This window comes from Leptosomus discolor, chromosome 11, assembly GCF_034619465.1.
Source record: "Leptosomus discolor isolate bLepDis1 chromosome 11, bLepDis1.hap2, whole genome shotgun sequence".
Lineage (NCBI taxonomy): Eukaryota > Metazoa > Chordata > Aves > Leptosomiformes > Leptosomidae > Leptosomus > Leptosomus discolor.
This window is the reverse complement of record NC_141401.1, coordinates 9,536,165-9,563,064: the sequence shown is the minus strand read 5'-3', so window position 1 is coordinate 9,563,064 and position 26,900 is coordinate 9,536,165. Positions and strand designations below refer to the sequence as shown.

The 26,900-nt window shown below is 41.5% G+C and overlaps 1 protein-coding gene across 1 annotated transcript; it reads left to right on the top strand.

Annotated features, from left to right (window-relative positions):
* Window positions 1-21,927: 21,927 nt before the first annotated feature.
* Window positions 21,928-24,198, top strand: BCL2A1 (BCL2 related protein A1). The gene is made up of 2 exons (XM_009947839.2): window positions 21,928-22,347; window positions 24,094-24,198. The coding sequence occupies exons 1-2, from the start codon at window positions 21,928-21,930 to the stop codon at window positions 24,196-24,198; spliced, it is 525 nt and encodes a 174-aa protein (XP_009946141.1).
* Window positions 24,199-26,900: the final 2,702 nt, after the last annotated feature.

Here is a 26,900-nt window from a genome sequence, read left to right as displayed (position 1 = left end):
CTCCAAGCAGTTATTCACTTCTTGTAAAATTATAATGCCTGAAGTCTTTTTCTGAAGCAGTCTTGGATACTGGAATGACTTGAAATTTGCAGACAATAAAAAGTTTTACAGCAAAGCAGATCTGATCAGTGTTTCCTTAAGTGAGACAATTAATCTTCTCTGTCAAAATGTCATCAGATTTTGGTGGATTTAAAAACAATAAAATGTTTTACTGGGGAAAGTAATAAAACAGGACATTTCTATAGCTTCACAGATGTTCATAATGCATTTGAGATTTTGTACGCTTTCTTGAGGAAATTTGGAGCTGAGACTTAATATACCTAGAGCACATATTTTTGTCCCATAATACCCAAATATTTTGTCACGATCAGCTCTGAGCTCTCTCATAAACTTTGGCAGAGGACACCAAGCTGAAATCGGATGACTGCTGTCCTGGTATTCTAGCTGAGGAAAGAAGCCTGTTGGAAGATTGATAGCTGTGTCTGCTTTTAGGTAGTACCTTTCATTCAAGGACTTAAAGCAATCACAGAAATCCCTAAGTCTTCCTAACCAGAAACATGACACAGCCTTACTGCTTTCCTGAAGTGTACTTTACTCATTGTTGTACCGCATCAGGAGGGACAGAGTCTATCCATCTCACGCCTCCGAGCTGGCAGTTTCCCAGGGAATTGCTACTGAACAGAGGTTAAAGACCATGCTCCCTGCACTATCTACACAGGGAGAAGGAAGGGCCAGAGAGAGGTATCGTGTTCCTGCTCCCCTGTAACATGGAAATTCCTTGGGTACCCTCACATGTGAGCAGCTCCTACGCAGCTGTAGCCTCTGCGAGAACCACAGCGACATAGAGAATCAGGGGACGGCAGAGGCCTGTCCATCCTCATTCCCACCCTATCCCTGCCACATTTTATAAAACCAGATCTGGTCCAGCTCACACACTGTTTAATTTAATCTGAAGAAAGTCTGGTGCCTGATTCCCTATACTACCTTTTAACATCACGTGCACTGTACAGGACATATTAAAAACACATACTAGCAACTTACCAGTTATGCACAGTAAATGCCCAGTGGACTTTCTGAGCAAAAGTACACGCAGAACAAGGTTGAGGATTTGGATCATTGACAGGTCTATGGTTGAAGAGAGGTTTTGTCTTAACGTTACACTCACAGGCATATTTGTGATCCTGCTGTAAATGGATTAGCTAATGTTTCTTAATGCACATCAGTTGACTTAGAACTTCAGAGGTCTCGGCTTCCTCCTTTTTTCCCCATGATCCTTTCTCCTGTTCATCTTTCTCCCTGTCTGCTCTTCACATTCCTCTCTTCTGCTGCCCTATGAAGTACTTACTACTGAGTAGTGGGATTATGGCATAGTTAATAAACTGGGAGATTATGACATCAGAGCAATAAGTCACACCTCCTTCCTAGCTTTCTTCTCTCTGCTTCTTTCTTCCTTTTCAACTTCTCCTCTCCTAAAAGAAAGAGGAAAACTGTGACGTTAGAAATTGTGACATTAGAAAGAAGCTTCTTCTCCCAATCTCTCTGCTCCAAATCAGCCCTCTTGGAAGGGTGATTTTATCCTTTTGTTTAAACATCTCTAGAATTTGTGATAATAAATTATGCCCCATCAGTCTTCAGTCTTCAAAATGAATGCAGGATACAGTCTTTTATTTTCACAGCAATGGCCATTTGACAATATTCTGACATCTTACAGGCTTGCAAAATTTTCCCTCCTTTGGGAAATTGGTAATTATCAGAGTTGCCACAATAAACAATAAGTTCTGCAGAAAAAGAGCAACACACCACAGTACAGAGTTCCAGACTGCAGCTGATTTTTTCTTTAGCCAAACCCTGGTATTCCTGAAAGTCACACCTCCTAGAATATACTGTCCCATGTGTGAAGATATGATGGGTTCCTATGCACTTCAGCCATAAGAAAGTTGGGGTGTGTAATTCAAGTTCTTCATAAATACTGCCTTATAAATTCTACTCTACACTGTCTTTGCTCTTTTATGTAGCATTCTCTAGAATCTGCTTGGGTATATTCATTTTACCTAATGTCTTGTCCTTACTGGTACAAAATAATATGTACACACCCCACACCAAGCTCAGTAGTTCTCGCAAAGAATAGTGTTTAATATATTGCTGTTAATTTGCTGACAGACCTAATTATATAGTTGAACATGTCAACATTAAGTTATGTCTACATGACAGGCATTGATGTGGCTGTTATATAATACAGATGTACTCAAACCACCTTAAAATGAAGCTCGGGCACTGCTACCAGTGTAGCCATTGCTGAGCCACAAGGACTGCAAAACCAATCAGAATACCTCAGTAAAGCTAGAGTCACTAGCCTGTGCCAAACTCTGGTTTTTTAACAACTAGAATACTATTTGTAATCAAGCCAGCTCATGAAGACCTTGCCCAATGTGTCTACCTACACAGCAGTGATCACAGCCTTGAGTCACCGCTCTCACAGAGGAGCACTGGTGGGCTTGACCACAGAAGGGTAAGGTTTCATCATCGCCCTCTGTCTGCGTCTTTCTTCTCCATGAGAAGTTTCCACCTTCGTGGTGGGGATGGGAGAAGGGGATGGTAGCCTAACTTATAATTCAGCTGGCCCAGCTCACAGCTTAAAGCAGTGGTGGAGATGTGTTGGTGCTAAAATGATGGATTATGAACTGTGGTAGAGACACACAAGCTTTTGTGCTACTGTTATGCTAGTGTCAATAATGTCCAGCAGAAAATACTGTGAGAAGAACTGATCATTTACAACACTACTGCTAAATGTGCTGGAGCTGGTCTGACAGAGCCCTTGCTTTTGGAAGAGAGGAATTTGGAGAAATACAAACCATAAAACAGAAGGTTATCGACTAACAAAACATCCCAGTGTAGTTCAAAATCAATATTAAGTCTTGAGTAAATCAGAGAAAGTAAAGCAGTAAGTAAAACAGGGAAAATCATAAACATTAAAGACCTATGTATTAGTCCATATCTAACACAAAAATCACAGAATCACAGAATATGAGGGGTGGGAAGGGACCTCGAAAGATCATCTAGTCCAACCCTCCTGCCAGAGCAGGACCACCTAGAGTAGATCACACAGGAACGTGTCCAGGCGGGTTTTGAATGTCCCCAGAGAAGGAGACTCCACCACCTCTCTGGGCAGCCTGTTCCAGGGCTCTGTCACCCTCACAGTGAAAAAGTTTTTCCTTATGTTAATGTGGAACCTCCTGTGCTCCAGCTTGCACCCGTTGCCCCTTGTCCTGTCATTGGCCACCACTGAGAAGAGCCCGGCTCCATCCTCCTGACACTCACCCTTTATGTATTCATAAACGTTAATGAGGTCACCCCTCAGTCTCCTCTTCTCCAAGCTAAAGAGACCCAGCTCCCTCGGCCTTTCATCATAAGGGAGATGTTCCACCCCCTTAATCACCTTTGTGGCTCTGCGCTGGACTCTTTCAAGCAGTTCCCTGTCCTTCTTGAGCTGAAGGGCCCAGAACCGGACACACTATTCCAGATGCTACTTCTCCAGGATTTTTTTCTCTAGTGCTACAACAGATTTTTTTGCATGATCTTGGGCAAGATGTGTAATTTCTCTCTGCTGTGGTGCTAGATAATACTTCCCTACATTATAACAGCTCCTGCAGCAAGTTGCTGAGTGTCAAAGGGTACTCATTAGATAGGATTATATCAGGTCCTGAAGAAGGGAGAGGGCCTGCAAAAGGCAGATAAAAATGGGATGAGTTTAGTTGTCCTTGGAGTCAGTGGGAGCCGAGGGCATGGCAAATGCTCAGGCATTCTCAGGCTCAGTCTCTTGATAAGGAAGCATTTCCCTAACCAGCATATAGGGAGCAGGTTTAACATAGGGGCAAGTATTTACACTCTTAGTAGTCAGCAGACCAATCCAATTGCAAAAAAGTGTTGTTTGATTTGTATAAAACATTTCAGTAGAGCCAGGATTGATTCTCTCCTGAGGAATGAGTTCCTGGTGAGGTCTCAGAAAATGTTGGAGTAAAATTTCTAATGGGTCAGGTCCTGTGAACGATGGGATGACAAAGAACAATCCTGCACCAGCTTTGCTTGTTCACCAAAGCAGAGTAGTTATTGGATGTGCAGGGGCTGCACCAGCAGAGGGTCCTTGGTGGTGAAGAGCCCAAGCACATAGCGACGAAGCTGGAAGAAGACAGGGGTGATCATTAGCAGATGGCTGGGCATGTTACTCCTTACAGCTTGATGTATATTAAATTGAGTAAGACACAATGGGAAACACTGGAGAGTGCCAAGCATTTGGAAAGACACTAGTACTTTGAATTCATCTGATGGCTAAAACAAGTGACTTTTTTTTTTTTTTTTGAGTGAGTTTTATACCCTTTAAAATTATTTCACCTGTTAGCAGTGTAGTAACTATGGACAGATGGGAACAAACAACACTGACCATTGCTGTGCACAGACAAGAATCTTCCACCTGCATCTGAGTTCTCTTCCCTGGCTGTTACATTTATTGCCTTGTGTGTACCAAAGAATCAACATTTCAGATTTGCAGCACTCTTTGTCATGTCCAGGTAATTAAAAGAATGCCACTGCACCTGGCAGAACTATAAAAATGTCCTTATAAAAGTCTCAGCAGCATTTAATATTTTATTCATTGTTATGTTGTTGTGTTTTGCCAGCAGTAAAACAGCCTCATGGAAGTGAGACACTACCACTGATGGCTAACAAACATTATCCCTTCAACATGTTACATTAGCTCTATGCCTTTTTTTGTCCTTCCAGTTTTGGATCCTTGTTTTTAACAATCTTTCTGCTTTCAAGAAAGAAAAAACCCCATCATTTCTTTTGCTAGAAGCAGGGAACCAGAACAGGCAGTGTTTAAGCTTTCATCCCTTTTCCATATGTGGAAGAGACTGTCTGAAAACTTTATTTCCCAGGGAAATATATTCCATGTTTTAAGCTTGTAATGCCTGAATAATTGCCTTACGTAAATATTATCTCTCCTGTTAGTGACTCAGGAACTAGAAGGAAAAATAAAACAAAGTTTAATATATACAAAATAACATTGATAGTTTTATTACAGAAGGTGTAGGAAGCCAAACCGCACAAGCACAGACACAGCTATAAAAGGAAAATTAGAAAGTTGCTGACACAAGCTGTTCAGAAATAAATTTTCAGGTCCCCCAAAGCCACATGATTGGCTTACAGACTTCTGGTTTTCAAAATACAGGTGTCTTCGCTTTTGGATATGCTGGGGAATCACATGAAACCAACTTTATTTTACAAATATGGAGGCTGTAAGTTTAATGGATATTCTTGAGTAATAACATGACTCCAGAATGAAGAGATTTCAGAAAATCACCACCAAGGCCCCATGGCTGGCAGCAATGTTGTAAGATTTAGCATCATTGGTCTATTCAATTCTAGCAAACTAACTGATGTTCCCACACATGCAGTTCCCTCTAGGCATGCTATGTTTTTCCATCCAGCAACCTCATCTCAGAGAAAAAGGACTCTGTCTAGGATTTACAGACATTTTCTTGCCCATTGAGAAGCAAAAGCAAGTTGGGACATAATGAAATTCCCATTATGTTCTGTGTATGCTCAGATCATCTGTAAGTACATATGCAGTATGTCTGACTCATCCCCAAATCCTGGATATGAGTATAGGAGCCCCAGGTGGGGATTGTGCCAACAGTGCAATAAGCAACATGACTAACATCTATCATATGTAGTTTGTTTTCTTGTCCTTTTTTTCAAGGGAAGGACCGCATGTCTTGGCAGGTACTATTAGCACACTCTTTGTATCCAAGAACACAAGCTCTAGGAATTGCATCTAGCACAGGAAGCAGAAGGCGGTGATGTTTGTGATGGCCATGAGCCCCCGAGGGAATTCATGACTCTGGGATGGGGCCTGTCCCCTGCCCAGACAAACTGCACTGTCATTTTGCAGAATCCCATTTATCCAAGGGACACGGCTGCCAGCTAGATGTTTAGTCTGAATGTCTGGGTGATGGGGTATGCCAAGTCCAGCCATTTGAGCATCTTGCTGTAGTGGTCAAAATTTACATCCAGAAAAGAAAAAAAGGAGAGAAGGCTTGGAAGAAAATTCAGAATGATATTCAGTCTAACTTCACTAAGCTGTGTGAAGGTGAAGAGATGAAATGAATATGCCAAGCCCAAGCCAAATTGATGGCACAGTCAGCCATAGGCTGAAAGTGCAGTCTCAGGACAGTCCACCCTACTGTGACTTTCATCCAACACCAACCCATTGATATAATTTTAAAAAAAAAGTCTCAGCAAAAGCAATCTCAAGTAGTTTGATCTATCCAAACACTAAGTCATTGTGCTGATGTGAAAAGTAAAACCCTCATTCTAGATGGAAAAGGAAAAATCACTGAATTAGTTTCACTAAGTACATTCACTGACAGCACCAGTGTTGACAATTCTGGCCATTAGGTCTTACAATATTCCCTGTTCTTCTGAAAATAAGAAATTATGTGTAGCTCATGAAAAATGGATGCCCTGAATTTCTAGCCTTAATGGTTGCAAGGAAGAGCTTGAAGACCTGAAATGGGTGTGCCTCACAACCTTAGAAAACCCAGAGGCAAATTAAAAATATGCATTTTATTGGTTTTGATCATCCTTGTGATTTTAAGTCATGCATGACTTTTCTTGGAGGCCTGACTCAGAGCTTTTAAATGTTCATATGGTGCTGCAGTGTCCCACAAAGAATGAAATGCAACTGTAAGAGCTGTAGCCAGGTGACAAGTATGGGGCAACCAAGCAAACATGAAGCATTTTGTATTTGCCAGCAATTTTTGTTTCATGTTGGCAAACAGGAGGAGTCTGACACTCCAGATGTTTTATGGGAGCAGAGAAAGCTGATGAAGAGCAAGGACAGGGGAGGAAAGATTCCTGCCTAACTCAAAAATAGGTGAAAGTTGATCCTGAGGGGAAAAAAAAAAAACCAACCAAACTGAATCTAACTGCTACCGCTGTGTTAATGAACGGTTGGGAAGACAGCGAGGGAAGGCATGTGTTTATATCGCAGAGCTGGTAATAAGGGATTCTTGTTCTCGCCCTGATTCTGCCACTGACTCATCCAGCAGGGTTAGGCCTACTTCAGTTCTCACTTCAGAGTAGATTAGACTTAACTACAGACCCAGCTGCTGTCACATTTACTCATGTTGAGTAACACTTTCTTCCCTGGTGACACTATTTGTGAAGGAAGCAACTCCATAGTTCACAGAAGGTGAATGACCGAGACCCACTGTAGAAACGGAAAAGAAGCGTTCGCAGCACAGAGGTGCTGTAAGGCTTAGCTAATTAGGTCCATGCCTAATGCATCTCTTAATTAGTTGAGCTGTATTGTAGATTCAGGATCACTTACTGATCTGCTTCTCTCCAGGCTTTCCTTTGGGAACAAATGATCAGGAACTGAGGAAGGTTTGGGAGTTGAGATTTGCTCAGTTGGCAAGCCCATGGGCTCATCCCACGTAGCTGGCAAGGTAACGGAGGACTGGCTGGCTCCTCTTCCATGCTTAACTCTGAACCAGCAACAGAGAGGGTGAAGAATTCACAATATCTTTATTTCAATGCTTCTAAAAATCCTTTAAGTCTAAGATGCTGTGCTCCAGAACTAAGCTGAGTGTGGAGCCCAGCATAAATCCCCTGTTTAAAGTTCTGCCAGCCTTGAGCGCACACAGTGTACCAACACCCAAACTCGTTAGCAGTCACTGACAGCACAAGAGTGCTGATCAGTAAAACCTTCCAGGGAGTTTTTTTCATGCTTAACCAAATGTTTGATTGAAAAATAAAGTTTTAAAATTCAGTCAGTTGCATAGATCCCTGGACATCATCTGTTCAGGAAATTACTTGGTTAATACTGACGAGTGTGATCAACATTAATATATATTATTTAGAGGTGCCAGTTAATATATCTGCTTTTGTCAATGCCTGCACTGTTCCATGCCTCCATTCCCCCTTGGAGGCATCCTCTGTAAAATGGCTGCAGATCTGTTAATAAGCACTAGATTAGAAACTAAATCTCGTAGTAACTACATCTGTTATAATTGTATTATTGTGCCTATGTTGTTTAAATGTAAGAAGTGAACTTTTCCCTTGATAACCTCTCAGATTTCCAATAAACTACATGTGGAGTGAATTCAGGCCAGTGCCTCATTTGTGCTCTTATGGAGGCCCTTACATTTTTACTTCTGATTAGAAACCTTTTGCATTGTCTTCCTATGCTCAGTGATCTCAGAGAAAACATTGCCTTGCTACACTTTCCAATTCCTAAATTATCTAGTTCACATTTATTGTCATTAGTCTGGTACACAAAAATCAGGCTGGGCAGCTGGAGATCATCTGGTATGAAACACACACTTCAGAACTTATAGCTGCCATAAACCCCTCACCTTTATGCTTACTGGCTCAGGAACTTCACATCCCCCTTTTAGTACACATCCATAACTTAGAGCAACATAAAAACACATCATTGTTTTTCCTGATGATTTTGCTATCCTGCTATTTTACAAGCCAGTCTGTTGGTCTGCGAGTACACGCACCAGGTACTGCATCTTGACAAAGGAATTGGATTATTGCCAAATAAAACAGTCAGACTATTATTATGGCTAATATGCTAGAAGTGTTTGCAATGGGTTTTTAAATAATCCTCTACATTTATATTGCACCATTCATCCTGAAGAGAACCAAGGTGTGTGGAGGCTGGTAATGGGTCTTTTTGCTCATTGCTAAAACATAACTGCTGCTAAGCTGGAGAAATAGTGACCATCCTGCACAGTGTTACACGAGTGCAGTAGGTAATGAAGCAAACAATAATATTGCCATTTGAAATTGGAAGCTAATTACTTGATTTGGAATTTGATGAGAACATAAGAGCTGATACGCTGCTGCTTGTAAAAATACGCCCCGAAGTATTTTTGGGTCATTTCATCACTTGTGAGAGATGGCACTTCCACCAGCACTAGGTTTCCCATCACCACATTTGGCACGCTATTTCCAGCTGAGCTCAGGAACAAAAGTGTGACTTAAGCAGTGAAAGCTTCATTTCTAGCAGCACATGAGTTTCTCTAAAATGTTTCCTAAGCAGTTTGGTGACTGCCAGCACCCTTTGCTTAGGAGAACTTGAGCACAGACAGCTTTACTCACTGCAGCCCAAACACATGATATGTGTGGGAAGGTGCATGACAGGCAGCCTTCAGCCAGGGATGTGTAGGTGCTTTGCTGATGTCTGAGTTGTAGCGCAGATAATACCACACTATTTAACAGGCAGTGAATCTTTCCTAAATGCGGTAGGAGGACATGTAGCATTCTACTGGACTTGAGAGATGCATCATCAGCGCATTCCCACAGTCTGCTCTAACTTCTGCTTTGAGGCTGGCTCTGCCATGTGTACTTAAAGGATCGGAAGATCAGAGCTAAATGTGGGGAAGGTAGAAATTCTTCTATTATGTAAATTTTTTGAAATTTTCTGTGTTGCTATGTGTAATTATGAAAGGACTTAGTTATTATCTGAAATAGCAGACAGTTCCTGACAGACTCTCCATATCATGTTGCCTATCCAACATATTATTATATGAATGGAACTGTACTGCAAGTGAAGACCTTCCCTTTAAAAATTATCGCCACAGACAGACAGGAAGTACCAAAAGAGCATACAGCAAAGCTGAAATCTTGCTTACAGGGAAGATATGGGGAAAATTAACTATAGAAGTAGTAGTTTGTGTCCAAAATGGATCCAACACCAAGTTCTTTGCAAATTAAAGATTAACCTAGACCCTACAGTTGAGTGTCATTTTCAAAGCCAGGAGCTCAACTCAGTCAAGAGTCGCCCAACTGGACTCTTGGGACCTAGAGTAAGAACAGTGCATTCCTAGCAGCAGGATAAAAGCTGGATTCATGGAACAGGCTTTGGTTCGGTTACAGCGAGAACTGATGTCCCAGGACATCTTTATCTTAACACCAGTCTCCTCCCCTCATCGTACTGGGAACCAAGGTACTCACATCACAGTGCTGTATTTTCTTTCTGGCTACCATGCATCAAGCATAGTATGTCAAAACAGTTTCAGATGGTGCTTGTTTTCTGTGCTTAATCGAAATCATTAGGCAAATTATTTAGCAGGGTGCACAGGGATTTATCAGTAGGATTCCCATTAATATGGCCAGACATATATGGCTAAATCTCTGCACTAAAATTTCCCTGCACAGTATTGCCTTAATCTTTTTAACTTCAATAGTTTGTCTATTTGCTATAGACAAACTGGAGGTAAGCTTCCCAGATTTTAATCACTCAAAAGCCAATATTCCTCTTCTTCAGTTTCCTCAAGCCAGAAGAAACCCTGTGATGTTGCATGACAAAAGGACAATGTGCCAAATTAAAAGCACTGTAATAGCTGAAACCAATTGCTATCGATCCGTCCTTTGTAGGCTGATAACTCAACTGCTCTCTGGCAATAAATTTCTACAAATTCCTTAGGAGTCGACACTGACTGTTGCAATTTTTACCCATGATAACAAGCAATAGCCTGTGCTGCCTCAGCATTCTTCCTAATTTAAACATGTCAGAAGGTACCAAAAGCCCAGACTTTAATAAAGGGTGGATGGGGATTAGAGGCATCAACATAAGTTTGTGCAGTGTTAAAGATGACAGAATATCTTGTCACCACACCCTGACTCAATTACATACAGGGACATACAGGAACATGGGCAGAAAGACACCACCAGTGAAGGCAGTTAGTTTTCATGGTGAACTTCTTGTCTATCGTTTTGCTTGTTTAGCCACTGAACCTGCTGCAAAACATACCAGTGTACAGATCAAACTTTTGCTGACTATGGAAACAGGTATCTCAGGGCGGCAAGATGGTTTACAACGTCACTGCATCACCATTCAGACAGCTCCAGTCACATGCAAGAATCATCTACTGAAGGCTCCGATGGACTAGTGGGATTGATTTACAGTAAGGCAGCAAGAGAGATTTGCCTCTGCTGCAAGGATGGCTCAGCTCTCACATCACAGCTACTGCACTGCTCCAAACTGTGGCCCAGGGTATTAAGGACAGTTGAAATCGGTGTTCGTCCACCTTGATCCGCTGAGCTCCAGTTTGCAGTGGTTCAGACTCTGCTTGATGAATAGTCAAGCTGTCTTTGCAGGAGGAGGGAGAGGTGGGAGGGAGCGAGTTCTGGGAGAAGGAACCACAACAGTTGGTTGCAAGGCAAGTCATCAGCATGTGTGAATCAGAGCACCCATTCTGGATTGTTAGATCTCTGCAGAACCATTAAAAGGAATGAAAGGATAAAGCTGTGGGGAATTCATCTAGCTAACAGAGCCTGTCTTAGCTGGGAGGTATGAGCTACACACAGGAAGGTACTAATTGAAATTCTATGGTTTGCGTTATCAAAGAGGGCTGACTAGATGATCTGATGCAAATAGCCATACATTTATCAGAAGGTAGGAACCTATTTTGACCTTATTCACATCCAGTTGCAACCTGACTAGTGTAAATATAAAGCAGACGTAAAACATTACCAAGCCATGACTGCAACACCTGCATGGGGAAATGACTACACAGGGTATAGGACAATCGACCTAGAGCATAACCCCTTTTTATGGCTGGCAGCTAAGGAATAAATATTGGGGTTTTGCTTGTAAACGGAGCACATTTGGTCTGGATTCAGTGAGGGCCAATAGTCCTGCAGCTTGGAAGTGACATTTTTAGTGAGTCACTTTTCACTTTATTGGGGTTGTAAATGTTTGTCTCTGCACTCCTATCTGGTTAGCACCAGGAATCAGGGAATATATTAGCTAAAATGGAACCCTATTCCAGAGTGTGAGCTTCTGGATCACACTTCGTTTTCCAGCCCGCCTTCCTCAGACGATGATAGAAGTGTTCATAACTCTTTGGAATTGAGATGGAAGCTTTACAGGTTGGATCCTGCACCTGCATACTACCTCCCTCCATGAAGGAGGATGCACGACCAGTAAAACTTGCACATGGGAGGCTGCAGAACAGGGCTTTAAATCTGCAGGAAGGAAGAGAGAGGATTGGATTGCATGAATGTTTTAGGACAAAAACGTAAATGTCTCGAAGAGACACGATAGCTAGACATCCCCCATGCACCTAAACCGCTTTCCAATTTCACAAGAGGCCACAGTTAATGTAGAAAGCGTTGTTTGGCAAGGGATTAATACAATAAAACCCGAGTTATTTTCTTTGTTGGGTATCCAGCTGGACACCATGAACAGAAAGCCTGACTACATCATGCAAGTGTGCTGTGGTTTTACGTTCTGAGGGAGATCAGTTTCTATTAGATTACAAGTTGTTTAACTACAAATGTAGTTTATTGCTATTACAATTATTTCCAGTTTTCCATTTGCAAAGCATTACATACTGACAAAACTATTTCTTTATTTTAAAATGAAGTTTTTACCCTTTTATGAAATCTATCATTTTAAACTATTGTGGAGAGCTACACAACAAATTAATTTAGTACACTAAACACTAAAGAATCTGACCATTACTGAACAGGAATCCACTCACAAACTGACAATCCAGAAAAAGTGATTAGCAAATAACAAAGGAGAGACTATAGAAGAAGTGTTCTACAACCATTTCTAGATTATACAAAATTAGCTTCTAACAAAGTGATTAAAAAGGAAAAATGATAGCAGGAGTAAGTACCTTGGATCAAAGATCAATGCACAAGAAAACAAATTGCCTCAGAGTGTGGCTACACAGTTTAATAGAATAATTTTATATCTAGCAAGCCTTACTGTGAAAGAAAAGTGATTTGAAAAGATCAACTTGATAAAACTGTCTTTCGGATTGCCTCACAAGCATTCAATCTTTGGTGACTTAACCAAAACATATGTCAAAAGAATTACAAGTTCTACATCTTTGGCATCTCTAAGGCAGCTCTATCTGCTAGCTACAGGATCACATGGGAGAAAAATGGGATCCAAGAGATAAACACACAGGTATGTATATATATATGTAAATGCCAAAATCAGCATCTCACTCTATACATGCTACATTAGACTATGTATTAAAACTAGCACCTAGGCCTGGCTGAGATCAAGGTCCCAGCATGCTAGCTGCTGTACAAATAAACAGCTCCGCTGACTTCCAACAAAGGATAGAAGAAAACAAATATTAGGGCTCTGACTCACACACAGATGGCAAATGACTGGAGTGATGTGCCTTTGAGTCAGCTCTTACCTGCTTCAGCTCCGTTTGGCTTGTGGCCACAGACGTTGTCATCAATAGCCTGGGCTAAAACATCCCAGCATGACCCAGACCAGCTGAGGCACACACATAAACTCCCATTAACATGCCTCCTTGGGGAGGCTGCTAAACATAGGCAAAAGACACACACCTGAATGTAATTCTCTGATTTCCTCTATTTTAGAAGTGGGGAACTGCATCACAGAGAGACTAGTAGTTTCCTTGTGATCGTGTAGGAAAGCTGTGGTATAAGTAGAAAGTTAAGTTGTATTGTGGAATCTGCATGTTTTTTGGAGAAGCCAACTCAACAGCCTCAGAGAGTTGAAGGGGTCTGCTAGGCCATAGGAACAGTAAGTTTTACACGGAATATAATGACTCTAGATTTTGGGGCTTGCCACCTTTTGTAGAGAGCACTGGTCCCTGCCAATACATCTAGCTAACAATTGAGTTGTACTTGAATGAGACGACAACTCTCAGTCCCCTGTAGGCAGCCAGAAAAATGAACTCCCTCTGGAACTGCAGTGGCCATTTATTAGCTCAGGAAAATAAAGGAGGGATGTAAGGTGAACTAATTATGTTTGATGGGGGCTTTTTGGATCTGGTTTTGGGTTGCAAAATAGATTGGGAATGGCTGTTTATTGTCAAGCCTCCAAAGGGAGATTAAGGGCAAAGGAGAAACCAGGATGTTGCTATTATTTACGTTGCTTGAGCACTGGCCATTGGAAATGTGTTTCTCATTGAGTGATTAACAGTTATCCAGCACAAAGAGCAAGTAAAAACCTTGCCTAACTCAGTCAATCCCATTCTCTCTGGTCTTGCTGCTCTAAATAATGTGAAACTGGCTGTTTTATTTACTTTCACTCCTTAATATCATTTGTCTGCTGTGATGTCATGTTTCAAAATCAGGAATAATTAAGAAAACATAGGAGATCTGTAACTAAAGTTCTTTTCTTTTGAAAATCGATAACTTTAGGCTTCATTTAGCTCCCTGTAGATACATTCACATCCCTGCACAGATGAAGTTACCAAAATCAATAGAGCTTTGCAGAGGCACAGGGGGTCAGACTGCGCAGAGCTCCTCTGACTTCATGAGCAAAGCACTCGCTGCTGGGTCCAAGCTTCCATCTGCATTTGGGTTTTAAAAAGTTTCTCGGCTCTAGAATACACTACGAAAGCCCTTGATTAAGTCATTCTGATGCATAATTCCCTGGCATGCCAAGAATCTAGTCCCAAATTGATACAAAGGCAAGTCTGCTAAGGCTGAATGGGTATTCTGGGGTTTTATTGTGGAAACTCAAAATTACATACACTGAACTGCTGGTGTGGAGTCTGCTTGCTGTTGCTACCGATAGCCATTAAAATGCCTCGCAGATTAAATGCAATCATCCTCACCGTTGCCTAATGAAAGACCATCACGGGCCCACTCCTGCTGTTTTGTGAAGCCGGTGGGCTTTGTGTCAGCTCAGCATTTCTCCCCACACTCAGTGAGCTGGGGCAGGAACCTCCTCCTGGCTTTAATGGGTGAAACACTCAGGACGAGACAATCCCTGTGCCCAACTGGGGCATTTAGGTGTTGCTTTATTATCCATAACAGTCAGCACAAATAAGTAGATGCTTTTCATTGAGATTATTTGAAAGGGTCTAAAAGAATTTGGCTTTCTGAAAGACAGAGCATTTTAGGGCCTGAGCAGGCACCGGTATTAGCATCAGTACTAACAGGCTTACAGGCTTAATTCCCTAGATGAACCGGGGGCTCTATACACAGCCGTGGCAATGAAGTGATGAGCAAATATAATTCAAAGCACAGAGCACTGTAAAATTATATGATTAAAAATGAGCTCAAAAGCAAATTTCTTTCTGCTTTGGCTACAGAATGGCAGCAGGTTTGGATAACTAGTCATGGTAGCATCAGCTTCCTTCACACTTATTTAACGGGACGTCATTTCACTTAAAAAGATTGAGGGGATAGTATTACATGCTCAGACAGCACAGCGACGAATGTGGTATAAATACCTGGGGAGACAGATTAGTTAGCTATTTCTGCTCACAGCCTTCTCCTAGGAGCACAGAAATGCCATCTCAGCATGCTTTTCTGAGGATCAGAAAATCATAATAAACACAAGGATAAAAATATACCATGGGAGTTACAGCTAATTTCTTGCTATAATTTGCAGCAATTTACACATAATCATTGTGGGTTTGAAAATACTGCTCAGTGCCAACAGCAGTGTCTGCTGAAATGGTGCAAATCAGAAGAATGAGAAATGCAGTTTGGGTTAAAAAACCCTCCAGAAGGGTCGTTTCATACCAATTGCATTTAGACTTCAGAAAAGTCCTACCAAATGGCAAGGTAGTCTGTGCCTTCCTCATATGTTAGATGAAGGTTGTTTTGTTTTTTTTTTAAAAAAGGGCTATAAACAGTAGGCACTAGCACCACAACATTTTCATGCAAGTACACCTTTGAGAAGGTAATAAAATTGTAGCAAAATTATGAATTAGGGTTCAAAAATGTGTTTTAATATAAATATTTATTTCCAGCATATGAAAATTACTGAAATCACATTACACATTTATTTCCTTAAACATAATTTCTATTCAAAGATCAAATTGGTTATAAAAGAGGAAAAGATCTATACACTGTACATTTGCATTTTTGTCCATTTTTATAGCTTAAAATAATTCAAAACCATTTGAAAGGGGAATAAAAACAAATGTGCCCCCAGTCTGGAACCCTGCATATAAAACAAACTGAAAATGAGTTATGGACCTCCACGAAGAGTGATTTATAGCAGAAATACTAGTGTTGCTATAACCCTCTTTTATTGGGTCATCAACAGAGGGGATATCGTAAAGGGGGGGTAAAATGATTTATTAAAAGAATACATTATCTTCTAAAGGAAAGATATTTAATCTATGAATCACTAACACTTGACCCAGTGCAAAGGTTTCTAGTAGTAACAGGAGCAGATGTGCAGGCTTGATTTAAACAAGGGAGAAGAACAGCAGCAGATGCAGGCCTGATTTAAATGAGGGAGAAGCACGGAAGCAAGCACGCTCCTGGGAGGGCTGATGTAGAGGACTGAAACCTCGGAGGCATCCAGGTAAACCAGACCTGGCGAAGCGAGCTTGAATTTTAAAGCGATTTATTTTAAAAACATGAGATACATAAGCTTCCCTTGGAAAATCAAACAGGAAAGAATTTAAAAGCATGCCTAACTTTAAACTGTTAGTAGCCTTATTGAATAGCTGCAATTTTTTTCACGGGCACCTAAAGGTACTGGGCACCTATATCCTATTGACGCTCAGTGGAAACTCTTCACCTAAATCTTGTTCATATTTTGAAACTGTCATCCAGTGGGACTCTGTATGCTAAGTAAGGCTCAGATGTGTTACTAAAATGCTGTCTCACCCCATTTTGAGTATCACCACCATTTAAAGTAGCTTTAAAGCACTGGTGCAGCTGATGTTGAATGCCTGTCTCTCCTGACAGCATTACGTCTTTGGAAGCCACAGATCTGAACCAAAGCTGCCAATCAATATACAAATGGACTTCACACATGTTCACATTGCACCTGTCACAGCAGAATGAACAAAAAGTCAAGACCACCTGTGAGTTTTGGGTGCGAGGGACACACAAAGTTTTGATTATCGTATTGAGGCATGAGCTCTTGACTTATTTCATGAATACTCACAAGCAGACCTTTTTTTTCTTTTCCCTTCTGGGAGAAAGTATTTTCAGCAATGTAGCTGGCTTCAGCAGACAGCATCTGCAAGAGCTTGCTAAGCATCTGCAAGAGCTTGCTAAGCTTCTACCAAGACTTTACTTGTTCATGCCCCATTGTCTGGGAAGCTTTCTGTGGCTCACCTCTGACAACTATGAATACTTGTTCAAATTCTCTTAATCCTAGATAAACATTTGGAAAGGCTTATGAGAATGTAGAACACGTGTCTACACACATGCAGATGATGACACATGGCACATGCATCGTGGAGCTGTATGTTTAGCTGCCCCCTTGACTCATGATGACGAGAAACTGGGATCCAGAAGCTGCCAAGTTCTGAGCTGAGCTGAGTTACCAGAGGAAGTGACAAGCAGCAGGTGAACCCTGAGTAACACAGCCAAACCCAGCCCTTCCTATAGTCCCCTTATGTCGCTGCAGTGCTAAAGCGGAGTCATAAGGGGAGCAGAATGGCCTCTCAGAATTCTTCCCATGCTTGAACTATGGGGAACCACAGTGTGCATCTTCATATGATCCATCCTCCCAGCCTTTGCTGCGTGGTATTCTGGGAGCAGGAGAGAGCTTTTGCCCTATTGCTCAGCCCCCAGTCATTCTGGACTGCACCAGAGCTCAACGGTAAGCCGGAGGACCTACTTGCTTTAGTTTATGTTGGGCACCACTTTGGCTTTCCGAGTGGACCAGAAGACTTCAGTTGGCCCAGAAGATGCAAAAATGGCTACATCCTCCTATCCTTCCTGGAGCTTGTCTTCTGTGCATCTCTGAGACACACAGAATGTGACCCGGCTCTAAGTCTCTGTTTCAGTTGCACAGAATTTGAGATCCAGGATCGTGCCATTGTGTTTCCATCCCAGAAACATTAGGAGATGGGCTCTGAAGTGGTTTAGAATGAACTGCTCCCAAAACTTCTTATGGAGATGACCTTTCCAAGCTTCAGGTGGGAGACTTTGGTGCTTCCCAGCTGATGGAATTCTTCAGGAAATATAGTATCATTTATTAATTTAGATCGTTACCAGGGCTGAGTCCCAATCCTATTGTATTTTTGTTCTTTGCTGCACGCAGAACTTCAAAGCACAGAAGACCTGTACGTGTATTCGAGACCCAGGGAGACAACGGGTTTCTCCTGTGCCAGGCTCCTTCCTCTGCGTGCAGCCAGGCCGGCTGCGACTAGGTGGCAGCACTCCACTGGGCAAACCAAGCCTCTGAATTTAATACCAACTAACCATTTCAGCTCACAGAAAAGCTAGCTTGCATATTCCAATTTATAGGAAAATAGAGGGTAAATAAAAGTCACTGAATCCTCCTGAAGTCTTATATCAGGGCTGTGCAGGACAGCTGGAAAGCTACAAGTGAACTGAGCCGTTCTTTTGCAATGAAATCCAACACCACACAAAAATCACCCTGGTTTGGACATCAAAAAGGGAAGAAAACCAGAAAAAATTCTGCAATAATTTTCTCAAGGCCTCAGACTGTTCCTCCAGACAAAACTTAGGGTTCCCACATTCACCTGGAACTGGAACAACTCTGGCAGGGCAGATGCAGCACAAAGCCTTTGTCGTTTTGGCTTAGTTTTGTCTCGAACACGATGAGATAACATCGTCTCTCACAAGTCAATTTTATGAGGATCTGTCAACTCAGTTCCCATCTGTTCTGGAAAATAAGCCTTTTCAGGCTAGGGCAGGATGTGCAGTCAAATCCACAGAGCACAGATTTAAATTAAAGTATTTGAAGCCCCTTGCTATTGCCAGGTAGCAAGGGGAGGGTTTGCATTTGAGCTTCCATTTCAAGCTGACTTCTGTTTCAAACCTTTTATTACCACTTATCATTTATAAAAGACAAAGTATATACAGAAAAGAGGAAAAGAAGGAAGAAGCATTGCAGTGTATGAGAATACAGTTTATGCAGCACTGGGGAGATACAGTAGGTAGGAAGAAAAGTAGAGATTCATTAAGTTAAAGGTATTAATTTGTAATTACAAACTGTGAATAAAGTCTAGTAGAGAAAAGACGGCACTGCCTAATGTAGAAAATGAGAAGCAGAGTGTTGGAGTGGCACGATACAGGCAAGAGATCCCAAAGCTGATTTCTTACAGTGCTCAGAGTTGACCATTAAGCTTGGGAAGACTGGGCTATGCACTCTGGTCTGACTCTTTAGGTGTGTATACAGGTATATAAACTGCCATTGCTACTAAATATCCAACACTTGGAATTGCACCCTCCGCTACATGCGATTGAAAACCAAATGTGACTAAAATTGAAGTCGATAGACCTGGGGCAGCTTCAACAGCTACATCCTGAGCTCTGGTCACCGGTGTCACAGCTCGCTGTTAGAGACATCTGCTCAGAGCTGCCACCCTCTTCTGGGAGCTGAGCACTGAGCTTCACCTTACAGCCCTTTAAGAGATCAAGAGACTGTAAGTGGCAGCATTTGCACCAAAATTGCCAAGGTATTAGCATTGATTTTTTTCAATAATGGTGACATATTCATAGCCTTATTTCATCACCCTCCTCAGAATCCTAAACACTCCACTAATGAAGAAATATCTGCTTCTGCCTGTGCTCTGCCACTGTTGATGGTGAAGAAAACAAAACTTGTCTCCTTAGGTATTGTTCACTGTTCTCATACTCAACTATTACTTATATTCACAAAGAATACAAAAAGCTTTTCATTAATCAATTATTAAGAGAGTCAGGAGTGATCTATAACTTCACAGACTGTGCTATATAGAAAAAGGATTCTTGTGAGTTTTCCTCAAGTACCTCTCTCAGCCCTGTTTGCAGAAAGCATCTGACAGGAGGGAAGCTGTCTGGGTAGAGCAATGCCTTCCCTCTGCCCCAGAAATTTCTGCCCAGATTTAGCTGAGTTGGGAAGAGTTAAGGACTGTCACATCCTTTTTTGTTTGTTTGTTTGCATTCCTCATAAAATGTTGGCAGTTTGCTGCAATCGCTGAACATAACAAAGGCAAAGCCAGCCGAATAGCTCTGCCAAAGCAGCAGCTGCAGGTATTGGATAGAGGACACCGCTGAACTTTCAAAATGAGCTTTGGTAAGACCATACGTGTGTATGGAGGAGGGGAGAGCTAGCTTCCCACCCCCAGCCCATTCCCAGTCCTAGCATCACATCCTTCCCTGAGGGTAACATCTAACACAAGAGTTTTTCCAGCTCACGCTGCCTTCCTAAACCTATTCTCTCCCAAAGGTCAACACAGCGCCAATCCGCCTCTTTCTTGCTTCCAAGAGAAAGTGAGGGAAATACTTTCCTGAATCACTGAAGTGATTGATGTCTGTGCTAAGCTGGTGACAGCTTGAAGTTTCAAACCCCGCTGTGCATGGAAGACTACTATGTTATTCTGAGCCAGACTCACCACATACAGAGGAAAAAACCCAAGAAGGAACTGGAAACTACCCTGGTCTACTCAATGGGTTTCTGCAAAACTGTCATGTCAGAGCAGCAGCATACACATTTTGGGGTGGCTGGCTGGGGTTAACAATATACTGACACCAGAGCTGCATCACAGTCTAGATCTGCTTTGCTCCAGTATGATTAGGTGCCACTGCTATCCTGACATTTCAGACTTGAGCCCTGTGCTGGCCACCAGACATGCAGCTTTGCTCATCTTCCCTAGAGCTGAGCGTCAGGGAGAACCTGGGACTGGAAACAGTCTCACTACCATCGCTGGGGCAAAGAGCTGTTTGTGCGTGGGGCTGGGAATGCCTTTTGCTTTCAGAGAAGGATGAGAGGTGGGTAAGAAGTAGAGGGATGAAGAAAGGGGGATGGAGAAAGAAGGGGGTCTCCAAACATCAAATCACTTGCTGCTTCGAAGCTTTTGCAGTGGAGCAAGATTCTTTACAGACACATCCCGACCCTTTAGCAAGATCAGGAGAAGAGGTTTGTAAGGAAAGAGTGGGCTTGACACCCCTGCCCCTTGTCCCTCCCAAAAATAACTGCTTCACCAAAAATTTGAATCTAAGCTAAGTTGTTGTAGGTATCATAATACTTCTTTGTTACCTGTCATGAAAAAATCAGATGGTTTCACACATCACTAGCTTGGCCCCATATTTTCTGTCCCATGTTCTGACATGCTGACTGCATTAGCATTGTCTTTTATACTAATAATGCTTTTTACAGCAGAACTCCCCGTGGGGGAAAGAAATCTTTGAAGCTACCCATTCAAATCTTCAAAGAACGACCTTGAAGAGCACTCACAGAGAGGGTGTGGGATAGTCCGGAACAGGGGATAAAGCTGGATTTCCCCTTTTTCCATCCATATTTGTACCACTGTTGTGTTCCCACTTTTTGCAGTTATGTAAGGGTCCCTGAGTGCTGAGGAAAGTTTATCCATTCTTCCGTCCTGTTGGAAACGTCTACCATTTTCTTCAAAAAGTTGTGAACCAGAAATAACCCATTAACCTGCAATACAGATTGCAGCCTTAACCCCTGGCAATGAAGAGATTAGAAGGGAGGAAGATAGTGGAGGGAGGGGGGAAGGGCTGCATGCTCCTATAGCATATACTTTTTAGGCATATTTTTTCAAGCTAAACACCTAACCTTTGCTAGCATACAGCACTCTCAGCATTTTGTAAGCCAAACGCCAAACCTTTGCTAGTGTTACATAGCAAAAGTCCCTAGGAAATGCCAATTTATACTGCTAAAGAATGTGGTAAAAGCTGGTAGATTCTAGTTGTGGAATCATACTATTTAGAGAAATAATAAATCACTCAAGAAGACTTGTTTTCTCCCCTTGAGCAGACACTTTTTCTTTCGTTTCCGCTGCGACATATTCCACAACCCACACAATCATTAAGTCACTAGGTTTTACAGGAACTTCTGTGGTAAAAGCAAAAAAATTCCATCAAAACCAGACGACACAAAGCTGTGTGCATGTCCTGTGGCTGCTCATTACTGACCCTGATTAAGAGCGGTGCACTGCGCTCTGCATTTTGTTCTAAATGGAAACTGCTGAGTTCTATTACGTTTATTACTTAGCGCAAGATTATCTGCAATATGTGCTTCAGGAATCACATCTTGGACCAGCCCAAACCAGGGTTGCTCATGTCTTGCGAAACATTGCATCTTCACTGCAAGATCAAACCGAGGAGGCTCTCAGACCATTCCTGGACAAGATTGATATTACCTCTGTAGCTGTTGCCAAGAGAATTTTCAATGGTGTCATGGAAGAAAAATTTGCTGATGGAAATACTAACTGGGGACGAATTATGACCATATTTACGTTTGGAGGTCTTCTCACTAAGAAGCTTCAGGAGCATGGAGTTCAGCTCACTGGAGAGGAGAAGGAGCAGATTTCTTATTTCATCACAGAGTACATAATAAACAACAAAGCTGCATGGATAGATGCAAACGGTGGCTGGGTAAGTTTCTCATTTTCCACCAAAATCTAGATTAGGATTTTTTTAAATTAAGGGAAACTATTGTTATAGACACACATATAATGTCAAAAGCATTTCATTCAGGGTTTTATTTGGTGATTTAATACTGGATGTCTGGAATGTCTCCTTGAAATGTACAGTGAAAGCTTTACTTCTGCTTTAAATAGAACAATGTTAAAAGACAACTTTCTTTTTAAAAAGGCATGTTCTGTACCTGTAACAGTTGAAACTCTAGAGTTAGTCTTGAATCATAGGATAATTCAGGTTGAGAGGGACCTTAGGCAATCATCTGGTCAAGCCTCCTGCTCAAAGCAGGTTAAACTATGCATGCCATGAAACTTCCCATTATTAAATCTACAGTTAAGTGGCATCCTAAGGTTAGTGCAGCAATTTTGCTTCCATAGAGGAGTTGGTCCAAAAATACTGAAGTTCAAGGTAAGGGAAGAATACACAGGTGTGATCCTCCCAGCTGAAGTCAGTACTTTTGCTATGGATTTCAACATAGCCGTTATTTAATCCCCCAATTCAGTTTTACTTACACAAATTTACAGGTTAAGTGCAACTGGAGTTAAATCTTTTCTGTTTGGACTGCAATAATCCCAGAACTTCCATCTATCCATGGTCAAGGCTGAGAAAAGCATTTGTGGGTTATTTTGCCAAGCTGCTGAAATTCCCTTCTGCCAGGAGGGGAGGTCCCTTCTGCTTTGTAGATTCATCATGCCCATACTTTTTTTCTTCGCAGTTAGGGGAAGCTGAGAATCAATGACATCAGCATCAGTTATTTCCCTGGTACTTTTTTCCTTTACCTATATCTAAATGTTACTTTCTCTTTCCACCCCTCTCTCATTCCACTTCTCTTGCATTTCCTACCTGCTATTACTTTTTTCCCTCATTTGTTTTCTAGGGTCTTGCTTTTCTTTTTTTTTTTTCTTTTTGCTTGTTTTGATCCTTCTCTGTCTGGTAGCAGTAAAAAAAAAGGTGATAGTGAGTCATGGACCCTTAATGCATCAGATTTATTGTAAAGGCTTCTCTCTCCATCTCTTTCAAATAGAGTCAATTTTATTTACGAGAAGTATCAACTCCTGGCAACATTTTGTCATAATACATGGCTCACCACAGCAGAATAAGGAGGCTTAAAGGAAGATATTTATATTACTACATCAGAAACATAGTACTTGTATCTTCCTTGAAGATGTGGGCTCAGATGACAGAGATCACATTCATCTTCTGTTTACACAGGGAGGGCACAGTCTTGACTTGCAGATAAAAGACAAGAGGAAATGGCCTCAAGTTGCACCAGGGAAGGTTTAGATGGAACATTAGGAAGCACTTCTTTACCAAAAGGGTTGTCAAGCACTGCAACAGGCTGCCCAGGGAAATGGTGGATTCACCGTCCCTGGAGGTATTTAGAAGACATGTAGATGTGGTGCTTAGGGACATGGTTTAGCAGTGGACTTGGCAGTGCTGGGTTAACGGTTGGTCTCATCTTAGGGGTCTTTTCCAACCTAAATGATTCCATGATTCTAAAGCAAACATTCAGCAAAGTTCAGCTATTTTCAGCTGCTGTTTTTAAAGCCCTATTAATCTTTTGGAAGTAGAGCTCTGAAAACCTGTCCCTCTACACACAACGGTGTAGCACTCTGTTAATCAGATACCAGCACAGTGCGGCGTGGTTTTCCTACATGTTATTTTAAAGCTGTTCCTAACTGTGCTTGTTCTTTTCCATAGGAAAATGGCTTCCTAACAAAGTTTGAAAGAAGATCACTACTGTCTTTCTCCAAAATTACAGCCATGTTCATAGCTGTTTTTTCCTTGTTCAGAGAGTACTACTGAAATAAATGGACATGCCATTCATGTATAATCCAGATATTGCCACAAGCTTCATTGCTAAGCTTTCCTCCAAGCAATATCAACAAGAAAATAATTTTCTTCCATCACTTCTTTTTAATTTATTTGTATTTATTTTGACTAAATACAACGTTTAACATGCTATCCTAATTGCCAAACCTGAAGATGAGGTCCCTCTAAAGAGGAATTGACACAGCATCAAGCAGCAATTCAAGTCACCCTTTCCAGGCAGGACTGCTTCAAGAGAGAGATCATTCTCCACATCCAGACAGCTCTTGGAATCTCTGTTGCACCTCCATGAAAGGACATTGTCTTACTGAAATACAATCCAATGGGTTAAGAAACAAGTTTTTATGTCATTTGTTTTGTAAATGAAATACTACTGTAATGCATTTTATTGCAACCTTTGTATAAGCAAAAGGGGCTGGGGGTGGGGGGGAGGTTCTGTGAAGAAAAATTAAATGCAAATTCCAGTGTAAAAGTGAGTACAAGTTACTGACACAGACTAAGCAATCTTTATGGGAAGAACAATTTGTGGAAGGTAGCAACTTAAAAATATGCACTCACTTACTGTTACTGCAATGGTATGTGTTCCTTGTATTTTTTTAATTGCTCATATCTACAGTGACTGTTCTTTCAAATTTGTGTAATGTAGTCGTCTGGCTGTACTGGTTTTAAACTAGATGTTTTAAAATAGGCAAGTACAAAATATTTTTAAAATGAGAAATTCGTGTAAATACACTAATATTTTTGGAAAACACATTACAATATGTGTTTTAGAGTCTCATGTTTGATCTCATTTCTTTACAAAAAATTGGAACATGGCACAAGGTCTACCTGAGTAAGAAAACTCTTAGAAAAGCTATCACAGTGCTGCTGGAGAGTCCAAGTAGTACACGGTTTGACCTGAAGTCCGTGGATGTTAAGTCCTTAATTTTCTGTAGTACTTCTTAAGTATTATCTGGTACCTTGTATAAGAAACAGACAGCTTGTGGCAAAATAAATGAACTGGATCAGCTCTGATGACAGTAATTAGTCTTTGGGGATACTGCAAAACTCAGCAAATTCACGAGTAGAACCTAACAGACTTCCAAGCTTTTATAGTCTGGGGCAACTATTGTTTTGACTCAAATTCCATTTGCTTTCAAAGGTTAAACAGTAGTTCTTCAATAATTCATTCTAGAAGGGTTTTCTTGAGCAGTAGTGACCCTCTTACATTAGGAACTAAGGCTGGGTCTAAACACTCTGCTTTTGTAGACATGTTGGGAGGGGAACCAAACTGAGGTGGCAGTTGCCTGTGCCACACAACAGCCTGACAAATCCTCAAGACAATCAAGGCTTTATGGTACCGGGAGAATGAAGCAGTTTCCTGGTAATGGGTTCTCCATCTTTCATCTCAACATAAGAAATTTTTTACAGTACGAACAATCATTTACTGGAACAACCTCCCCAGGGACCTGGTAGAGCCCCCAGCGCTGGAGGTTTTCGAGATGCAACTCAACAGTGTGCTAGTTTCATCTAGGCTCCACTTCCCTTGAAAGGTTGGACCAGATGGTCTTTTGAGGTCTCTTCCAACTTGGGCTGTTGTGTAATTCCAGGCCCTAACTTAGTGGGTTCAACACAAACAGATGTTAACATTTGCTAGAACCTGTATTACTCCCTCTCCCTCTGCCTCTCCCTCCCCAATGAAAACAAGAAAGATTATTTAGCATGTATAGCAGGACTTCTGAAACAAAACTCTGTTGCTGTTGAAGATGGCAGCATCCTGAGGGCAAGGGGCAGCTAGAGGAAAATGCCCACCTCCAGAACACCTATGGAAGTTCCTGTCAAAAATTACATTTTAAAACATATTTTGCCATACATTCATTTATTTGCGGTCTAAGTCTTCATAAGAACAGTAGTTCTTAGTCAGCTCCTTTTTGTGCTCTATTGTAAGTGCATATTGTAGTGGCTAACACCAATCTATTAATACTGCATTCACTTCCTTTCACATTAATCTAGTAACCTATTTTATGCCAGGGAATACAATTTTTTTAAATAAATACAAAAGGCTAACCTAGCGTTCTCAAAATCTAGGTGATGCAATAATTTTAGAACTTGCCTTCATGGTAAGGCCTGAGTTTAAACAAAAGAAGCCTGGATCATTAATGGTCCAGTGGGCTCCAGATCATCTTCAGCAGGACAAAAACCTCCATTTGCTCTCCATTTAAGAAAAGCAGTGATGTGATATACCACCCAGATTCTAAATATAATAAAATATCTGGGCTATTAACTAAGTCTTATAAAATAATATAGATATGCTTTGTTAACTGTCATGAAGTTATCTATACATGACACTATACATGTCCCAGGTCCCGCAGCACCGCTGTTGAAAGGATCCTTACAGCTGTCAAGTGATAAACACAATGCTGCTTCCAAAGCAAAAGATTAGGTCAAAGAGCTGCAGAATGGGACACCTGATGACTTCATCAACATGCACAGTAGCGAAATTGAGATGTCATCAAATGCCACACAGAACAGACTTATGAAAACAACTATTCCCCCATAGAAACGTCCCTTTCTGCACTTAAAGGTGGGTTGGATCATTGAATGTGTCCAAAAAAAGCCTCCAGTGTCCCTCTTTGGACACAGCTACGCAGGCTAGCACACCTTCCCTGCGGGCACACCGCCTGGGCTGCGAGACCAAC

Bases quoted from the DNA above. Each gene is read 5' to 3' on its own strand.
- BCL2A1 (XM_009947839.2), top strand. From the start codon at position 21,928: ATGGAAACTGCTGAGTTCTATTACGTTTATTACTTAGCGCAAGATTAT. The intron at 22,348-24,093 runs GTAAGTTTCTCA...TCTTTTCCATAG, and splicing joins TAGATGCAAACGGTGGCTGG to GAAAATGGCTTCCTAACAAA.